The sequence below is a fragment of the Fukomys damarensis genome, unplaced genomic scaffold, assembly GCF_012274545.1.
Source record: "Fukomys damarensis isolate Sample0158 unplaced genomic scaffold, DMR_v1.0_HiC HiC_scaffold_12, whole genome shotgun sequence".
NCBI classification, from domain to species: domain Eukaryota; kingdom Metazoa; phylum Chordata; class Mammalia; order Rodentia; family Bathyergidae; genus Fukomys; species Fukomys damarensis.
The window spans coordinates 4,422,588-4,431,804 of NW_022900924.1; the positions used below are offsets into that span (position 1 = coordinate 4,422,588).

Consider the following 9,217-nt stretch of genomic DNA (forward strand, 5'->3'; position numbering starts at 1 on the left):
GATTGAACTCAACACTGCACTTGTGAGGCAGGTGGCAGCACCACTCAAAATCTTATTTTTTTTAGCTATGAGAAAAGTGCTTTGAAGGAAATACACCACAATTCTAAAATATTGACTTGGTTACTGTGTGAGGATAGGAATATTATAGATGGACCATAGTTGTTTTCCTTTCCCATAATCACATTAAAAAAAAAAACAACGGGGTCAGGTATGGTAGTGTACACCTCTAATCCCAGCACAGTGGCAGGCTGAGGCAGGAGGATGTTCCAGGCCAGTCTGGGCAACTGAGTAATTTAGCTAGACCCTGTCTCAATATTAAAAATTAAAAAGACAAGCTCAATGTAGTGGCGCACACCTGTAATTCCAACACTTGGGAGACTGAGACAGGAGGTTCACAGTGAGAAGGAGGCCAGCCTGTCTACATAGTGAGACATTGTCTTAAAAAGACCATAAATAAATAAAAATAAAGACAAGAAGCTGGGCAGAATGGCACATGCCTATACGGTAACACCTTGGTTCACGTTTGCTTCCGTTTGTGAACCATTTGGCTCACGCACACAAGCATTCGACGCAATTTTGCTTCTGTTTGCAAACTGCACAGCGGGTAACAAACACAACCACAGCCATCTTTCCCATGCAAACATGAACAAAGCCGACTTCTCTGCTCGGACACAGGGTTGTGGCTTCCTCTAGTCAAGCCCGTGGTTGCAGACCTGTGTACTCCTGCTGTGGAGCTTTTGTGTGTGTTCTTTATAGCATATGGAGCTCCAAAGACAGTGCAGAGAGAGCTTGGTGGTACAAAGAAAGGGCAGACAGATAACAAAGGAGACTCGAATGGCCAGGGTGGTGATGAAAGTAACCAGAATGGAAGGGGGGGTGGTGAAGGTGATGAGGGTGTATGAAGCAATTGATGAAGGTGGCGATAAAGCAAGAATGGCAGAAGAAGTGTGGAAGAAAAGAGCCATTGAACTGAAGAAGGGACTTGTAAAAACGCATGAGCATGGTATTCATGTGGCTGATCTGGTCTTGGAGGACAGGAGGGTGAAGTCAACTATCTCGACTATTTTGAAGAATAAAGGTGCCATCAAAGGAGGGGATGTGGCAAAAGGGTTCATGGTAGTAGGCAAGCAGAGGACACAAGTGCTGGAAGAGGTGGGAAAACTTTTGTCAACGTGGTTGAATGAGAAATAAACTGGCGGGTGATAGTTTTGGTAAAGCTATGATCTGTAAAAAAGCCAGGAAATTGTACAGGGATTTACTCCAAGAGGAACAAGTGATGAACGTAAAGCCAGCAGAGGGTGGTTTGTAAATTCCCCAAGAGAAGTGGGATCTCCAGTGTGAAAAAGTCACGGTGAGGCTTCCAGTTCTGACATGGCAGCTGCAGAAGCCTACAGGAAAGAATTCTTCCAAAATTCATGAAGACTGAAGGCCACATCGCTCAGCAAGTGATCAGCTGTAATGAAACAGGGCCCTTCGGGAAGATGCCTGAGCAGAATCTGTATCAAGCAGGAGGAAAAGGTACTGCTGGGGCACAGGCCCGTGAAGGGACAGACTGACCGTTTCGCTGTGTGGGACAGCACGAGCTGATTTGAAGATTAAGTCAGTACCGGTGCACCATCCCAGACCCCTGGTGCATTTAAGGCAAAGAACGTGAACAAGGCCGGACTTCCTGTCACGTGGAGAATCAGTGTGGGCGCTTGGGTTACGAGGCAATTGTTCGTGGAATGGCTACATGAGGAATTTGCACCTGTTAAGAAATATCTTTCTGCCGGGTGTGGTGGCGCACGCCTGTAATCCCAGCACTTGGGAGGCTGAGGCAGGAGGATCGCTGTGAGTTCGAGACCATCCTGGGCAGTGAGTTCCAGGTCAGTCTCAACTACATAGTGAGACCCTGTCTCAAAAAACAAACAAACAAAAGAAGTATCTTTCTGACAATCAACTGTCTGCAAAGGTGTCTTGATCTGCCGGGTGTGGTGGTGCTAACCTGTAATACCAGCACTCGAGAGGCTGAGGCAGGACGACTGCTGCAACTTTGAGCTTTGAGAGAGTGCAAGGCCAGCCGGAACTACATATGGAGGCCTTGTCTCAAAAAAAAGTGCCTTCTTCTGCTAGACCCTAGCACACACACCCTTCAGCCCTGATGGATGATACATGCTGGGTAGACTTCATAAAGGTCAAACCCCCATACATTTTCTGCAGCCCTTTGACCAGCAAGTGAAAAAAGCTGCCCACAAAGGTGCTCTTCACCAGATATTTTGATGTCACTGAAGAGACGTCCTTGACTCTTGAAAGAATTCTGGAAGAAACATTTCCGTGTTTTCCAGTGCGTCTACCCTACTGACAAAGCCCGGGAAGATGTCACGTGCCAGGTCTTAAACGGCCTATGGGAAGCTGTGGCCAGAATGCGTCACTGGACACGACATGGAAGGGTCTGACATACAGGTAGTGGAGGAGATCGTGTTCACGGGCGAGAGTATGGGTCTGGACATCAGTGGAGCAGCTAGGGAAGAGTCTGCTGAGGACCAAGGCGGGGAGCTGGCAACGGAAGAATTTGCTGAACTCCAGAGCAAGCAGGAAAAGGCGCTTGTGGAGCAGCCTTTCACTGAGGAAGAGGAAGGCGGGGGGGAGGTTCCAGCGACGCGACACGATCCATGGTGGAAAATGGAAGAGTACCAGGGTTTCTGAGAAGCGCCACCCAACGTAGCTGTAACGAGCAGCGTTGAACCTGATGGAAGTGTGGTGTCTCATTCCTGGAGAGTCGCACAGTGCAGAAGCAGACAGATTGAAGAGAAGGTTTGAAGAAGGGGCACCTGACCTCTACACACAGCTCAGTGTCAAATCAAGCAAAGCCCTTGTGCGTGTTGGTCTCGTGTGTCACCTCGAGAGCTCTGGGTGCGAACAGCTCGTCCTAAGCCAGACGATGGCACGAGGGGGCTGAAGCAGGCCTGGGCTCCAGGGCCTCGGGGTGCCATCCACTCACTTGTCCCTTTCACGGGTACCCCGTGGGCCCTGGGGGTCAGTCAGTGGGCTACCGGCTCTAAAGGCCAGCAATTTTGAACAAAGGCTTTTGGGGGAGAACAGGAATCAGGCCCTTCCTTGCCTCAGAACCCCTAGGTCACTCTGGATTGGACACAGTGGGAAATGTATTTATTTATTTTTATTTATTTTTATTTATTTTCGGTTCTGGGGATAGAACTTGGGTCCTTGCGCTTGCAAGGCAGCCAAGCAGGGCACACTGAGCTAAATCCCTGGTTCTAGGCCTCTTCTGAGGTACGGCTGAAACCATTTTTTTCCTCGCAAAGGGTGGCTGTCTGGAAGAATACTTTGTAAACAATAAGGAGTTGTGCACAGATAGGAGATTCATCTTCACGAGGATAACTGTGTTCAGCTGGGAGCAACAAGGCCAAACAGAAAACCACTCAGGATAAACACGCCCTTTACACTAAGCGCACACCATGCACTAGGCATGGTGCTATGGAATTGTTCTGTCTCAGAGGTGGACATTTAGATTCCCAGCAGCACCAATTCACAAGGAGAGGAGGTGACAGAGCTAGGTCACAGTCTGCAGCTCCAACCTTTCCAGCCAAGGCCTGTGAGAGGACCCTTCGAGGCCTGATGTCAGGCCTGCGTTCCCCAAGAGCCCTGAAGAGGGAAATCAACACCTTTCCTCCAAGGCTGGCAGAGGACTGCCGTGGGCTTGTCCCATACAACATCACTCAGAAAACAATGTGTCTTCTGAATTTTATTCAGTGGAATAATTTCGTTGACTACTATGTCCCATCCAGAAAAGTAGAGTGGGCCCAATGTGCTAAAGGTGGGTGTGAAGTCACCCAAGGCCCCCAGGGCTCCAGGGGACGGCTGGAAGCCATTTATCCTGTAGATTGGCACCTACTCTGAGAAGCTCAGGGTAAAGTGCCATGAGGCTAAGGCTCTGAAGGAGCGAGGTGGGAATGCGGCAGCCCTTTGTGGGCTGTCAGTCTGGGGTGAGCTGCGGGATCCCAGGGCTGCTCTGTGCGCTGGGCTCTGGTCTCTTCCTCCAAGGTACCACTCGTTTCACCCCACCTCCGGTCAGTAGTCACTGTTCACCCCTCACAGGGTAGAAAACGTATCTTCACTGACAATTCGTGAGTGTGGTCTTCAAAGATTTGGATTACAAGGTTAAAAGCTGTAGCAATCTTTCCTTTTTCTTGCCCTTATGAAAGGCACCATCTAGTCTGTTCTTGCATCAGCGAAAGCATAGTGTTCACGTTCAGATCTCGGAAAAGGACCAAGAACAGATCTGTACTGCTGACCCCAGTGAGGGGGGTTGGCAGGGTGGCTCACAGAGGAATCATCGAGCGAACCTCCTTCTCATAGATGTCCGGGATCACCCCCACCGAGGAAGGGACCATGTGCACGGTATTCTTGCCAAATAGCCGGAACTCATAGCGGACGAGCTGCTCCCAAAAGCCAGTGTTGGGTCGGATGATGGGCCGGCAGGACTTGGCCCAAGTGTGGGCCTCCAGCAGGGACACAGCGTGGTACTTCATGAGGTAGGCAAGACACAGGGCAGCTGAGCGGCTCACGCCTGCAGCACAGTGCAGCAGTGTGCGGCCCTCTTCCATCTCCACCGAGTGGATGTGGTCGGCAATGGGGTCAAAGAAGTCATAGAGACAAGAGCTAGGTGTGTCAGCCACAGGTACTCGCAAGTACTGGATGTTCTCATAGAAGGCGTTCACTACCTCCACCGAGACATTGATGACTGTGGTGATCTGGTTGCTGGACAGCAGGAGCTTATTGCTGGCAGCTGCCCCGCTGCTGATATACAGGCTTCTGGTGACCTGGCAGAGGCCGCTGACCGACAGCTGCCGGGACGGGGCGGGGCAGGCACGCGTGAGTGACGTCATCAGGGCAGTGGCTCAGCAGGTGGGGCTACCTGAGGCCTGTTCCTCTTTCCTAGGCTGGGTCCCTGGAAAGCTGCATGGAAGGAGAGGATGTTTAGAAGATAGAGGGCTGGCAGGCCATGCCCAGCAGACTTCTGGGAAACAACGATGGGCCTACAGGATTCTCCAAGGCGGCCCTGACTACCACCGCAGGATCACTCGGGAAACTCATTCCTACAGCTACCCACAGGGTCTTCCCCAGAGCCACAGAATCCGATTCTCTGGTGAGGAGCGTGAGTCTCGGGAGGTCGATATGCACTTTCCTTTGTGCTCAAAGGGCAAGTCTCTGAGCCTGGAACTCAAGGCCGTGCTGGAACCAAGCCCATTCTCCCAATAACCAGCTGGCTAGGTCAGTTTCACTCTGACCCAGTCTGAGTCTCCATTTAGGCTCACAGCAGTAACCCTCTTTTTTCCTCTTTTCAAAACTCTCCCCTTTTCCTCAGCTCTCCTAAGTAGAAACCACTTTCACAGTCTCCATGGTCTTCTGACTATATGCCCGAATCACGAGACTCGGAACCAGGGACACAGACCACAGCCTACGGTGCTGGGAGTCACTGGAGGAGGGCAGGATAAGAAGCAGGGAGGGTCCTGCCGCTTCGTTCCCCAAGAATGATCTCTTTGAAGAGACAGGATGAGCCCATGCAAAACTGAGGTCAAATACCACAGTTCTACATTGTTAAACACGTTTCTGCAGCTTGGCTCTAAAGAGGCCCCAGGAAGGGAGTGGCTAGAAGCTTCCTGGAGGCTGGCATAGTGGGCACCATGGCAACCCCCGGAGCGAGTGGAAAGTGCAGAAAGGCAGCGAGGCCTCAGGAAGCCTCTCGACACCAGCACCAAGCTGCTTCTGGCAGCAGGGCTGTGGCACACACCCCTGGGAGAGACAGACTCTTGTCTTCTAGGAAATCCCAGCACCTACCCCCAACTTTCCTAGCCTTGCGCAAAGCTTCAAAAACTGGACTCTTTCCCACACCACACTGAGGGGCATTTGGATTTAAATCTCACCTCTCCAGGACAGGTGGCTGCCTTCGTCAGGCCCAAATGAGAAGCCAAAGCTTTGTTCCTCTGCTCAATATGTATCAGCGGCTGCCCTCAGTCAAGACAAAATTGAGCTTCTTAGTTTGGCTGTCAAGACGATCTGTGGCCTAAAAACAAAACGAAACGAAACGAAACAAAACAAAACAAAAAATAAGAAAAGAGAAAGGCTGGGCATGGTGGTGCATGCCTGTAATCACAGCATTTGGGAGGCTGAGGCAGGAGGATTGCTGTGAGTCTGAGGCTCGTCTGAACTGCATAGTAAAACTTCGTCTTAAAAAAAAAAGATTATCAGTGGCCTAGCTACCACCCATCTTTCTGGCCTCCTATTAGTCTTCTCCCTCTTCTTTTCTTTTTTTAATTTTTGAGACAGGGTCACTATTGTAGTTCAGGCTGGCCTTGAACTCGCCAAGTAGCCCCAGGCTGCCCTGGAATTTGTGGCGATCCTCTGCCTCAGACTCCAGAGTGCTGGGATTCGGTGTGCACATCCAGCAAGATTTTCTCCATTTTCTGAAGGGCCTCCGCTATCCTGAGCCAGACAGCTTCTTATGGTTTTTTTGTCCGCTGTGGCTGCAGCCTTTGTCTCTGCTATGTTCTAAGCCCAAGAACACCCTTTCCTAAGCTTATTGGATACTGATCTGTTCCACTCAGCAAAGGACTGTTGAAGTCTGAGGAGTCTTTGGATCTTACACGGAGTCATTTCCTCAATGAAAACCTCCTCGGAGCACACCCCTTCCCCATGTTTAACCTTCCCCTTTCAATGCTGGAGATGGAACTCAGGGCCTCACACACATTAGGCCCAGCCCAAGGTCACTGTTTACTTGCACTAAACCAAAACAGATCAGACAGAATCAAAACAGATTCTCTCAAACTAGAGTTCCAAATTACTAACCAGAAACTAAGCTGTTTGACCTTCAAGTAATCCAGATTAAAGCAATAACAAACAAATTTCCCAAACAGGCCAATTTCAATTGGCATAATGAACTTGCCTGTCTTAATCTTCACAATACAGGTAACCTAATCTTCACAGAACAGGAAACCTAAATTTTTTTGTACCGGGGATTGAACTCGGGACCCTGTGCTTTTGAGGAAAGCAGCCCCACCACTGAGCTAAATCACCAGCCCTTTTTAAAATCTTTTTAATCTTCACAGTACAGATAACATAACTTGATGTTAACCAAATAAGTTATTTTTTTATTGTTCAGTCTTCACCTTCCAAGGAAAATAACTTTGAAATGACCAATTTGCTTTTGTTTCAGTTTTCAGCCCTTTTCTGTTCATAAAAATCATAAACTTTCTGCTGGGCTCATTAGGTCACTTGTATTTTATAGCATGAAGTGTTGCCAGATTTAGAATGGATAATAAAGCCAAGTAAGATTTTAAATTGTTATTTTGTTCTCTGACAATAATAGAGGTAACAGTGCCTACCTTAAAAGGATTTTGTGAATCCACATATGGTTGTGGACACCTGTAATACTAGCATTCTGGGAGGCTGAGGCAGGAGGATCAAAATTTTGAGCCCAGTCTGGCCAACTTAGAAAAACTATGTCCCAAAATAAAAAATAAATTAAAAAAAAAAAAAAAAGGACTGAGGGTAAAGCTCAGTGTGAAGGCCCTGGGTGCAGTCCCCAGTAACACACACACACACACGCCCCACACAAGATGTAATGACTAACCGAGATAATCAGCTAATGTGTTGAATGTAGGGCCTAGCACAAAGTAAGCCTCCTAATAGCTGGGTGTGGTGGTGCACACCTCTAATCCCAGCACGCCTGTAATCCCAGCACGCCTGTAATCCCAGCACGCCTGTAATCCCAGCACGCCTGTAATCCCAGCACGCCTGTAATCCCAGCACGCCTGTAATCCCAGCACACCTGTAATCCCAGCACGCCTGTAATCCCAGCACTCGGGAGGCTGAGGCAAGAGGATCGCTGTGAGTTCGAGACCAGTCTGGGCTACACAGTGAGTTCCAGGTCAGTTTCAAGTACATAGTGAGAGCCTGTCTCAAAAAAACAGAGTAAGCCCCCTAAAAAGGGTAACAATTCCTGTTGGTGTTTGGGAAGTTAAAATGCAGGGCGATGTTGGTGTGAAGGGTAAAGGGATTCTTCTAGGCTAGAGGCTATGGAGTACCAAAGTTTGCCGTAAGAAATGACACAAAGTGAGAGAAAAGTTCCACAAGAGGGACAAAGGTGGAGAAACAGCAACTCTGCAACAACTCAGTTTTACCCTTTGACTTTGAAGACTTTGACGTTACTCCTCTGATCTGACTTTCAAAGCAACCGAGTGAGAGCGGAGTCTAAAGTTAACACTGCCAGAGCCATGGGTGGAAAGTGGGGCCCGGACAGGAAGACCTGTTCAAGGTAACACAGGAAGGTCCGAAAGCTGCTCTTTCTGGTCTCTAATAACCGTGATGTGGGGAAAAGTCAGCAAGCCCTGAGGTTAGCCGGTTAAACTCTGGGTTACAAAAGCAACAACATCCAGAGGTCTAGGGGCGCCACTCCCAGGGGTGAGTCGGGTAGGTTTCCCGAGACAGTTGACGCTGAAATGGTTTCTTCTCCAGTCGGTGTCAAGACCCCACCCTACCTTTCTCCCGCAGCAGGATAGAGGGGTTCACTGAGGTAGCAGCAGCGCGGCGAAGGTCTTTGGGGAGAGCGATCAGTCAGGATGCTTGGGCCATAATCTCCACCGGCACAGAGCTTTGGTTTCCATCGCAGTGGTTTCTCTTCCCGGAGAGAAATAAGCTGCACTGGATCTCTAGAGAAATCGCAGCCTCTGAGCCCCGGCGCAGCAACGCGAGGGTCACAAGGGTACCCACCCCACGATCACGCCAGTGCCACTGCTGGCTTTGACGAAAAAGGGTCAGTTTAGCGCTCTATGGATTATTCCAGTCCGCCCGTCCCATCTCCATGGCGACGACGCGCCCAGTCAAACCAAGGTGGCCGCTGAGGGACAAAACGGCTACGTCCACCGCCTCGGGCCCTCCGCGCACACGCCCTTTCTCCAGGCCCCGCCCCTTACGTGTCTCCCGAGAAACGGGCACGGCGCGGTGCGAGGTCACCGGCGAGAGTCCCTCGGCGCCACCCACTTACCATGCGTCCCAGCCTGGCTCCGCCTCCCAACCTCTCCTGCAGCGCGGAAGACCCGACCTCGGTGAAATGGGACCTAGATTCGTCCACCGATCATGAGGTGCCAGCCAAGGCGACCACGGGTTCCGCTGCCACCCGCGGCTCGGACTTTCGGCGCGACAAGCTCGAGCGCCGGCA

At 50.3% G+C, this 9,217-nt stretch overlaps 1 protein-coding gene across 1 annotated transcript; it reads right to left on the reverse strand.

The window, feature by feature from the left end:
* Window positions 1–1,872: 1,872 nt before the first annotated feature.
* Dusp18 (dual specificity phosphatase 18) lies at window positions 1,873–9,067 on the reverse strand. The gene is made up of 3 exons (XM_010603803.2): window positions 8,538–9,067; window positions 5,925–6,064; window positions 1,873–4,956 (listed from the first exon to the last, which is right to left on the reverse strand). Exon 3 carries the CDS (start codon window positions 4,884–4,886, stop codon window positions 4,320–4,322), a length of 567 nt encoding a protein of 188 aa, XP_010602105.1. The 5' UTR covers window positions 4,887–4,956; window positions 5,925–6,064; window positions 8,538–9,067; the 3' UTR covers window positions 1,873–4,319.
* Window positions 9,068–9,217: the final 150 nt, after the last annotated feature.

Bases quoted from the DNA above. Each gene is read 5' to 3' on its own strand.
- Dusp18 (XM_010603803.2), bottom strand. From the start codon at position 4,886: ATGACGTCACTCACGCGTGCCTGCCCCGCCCCGTCCCGGCAGCTGTCG.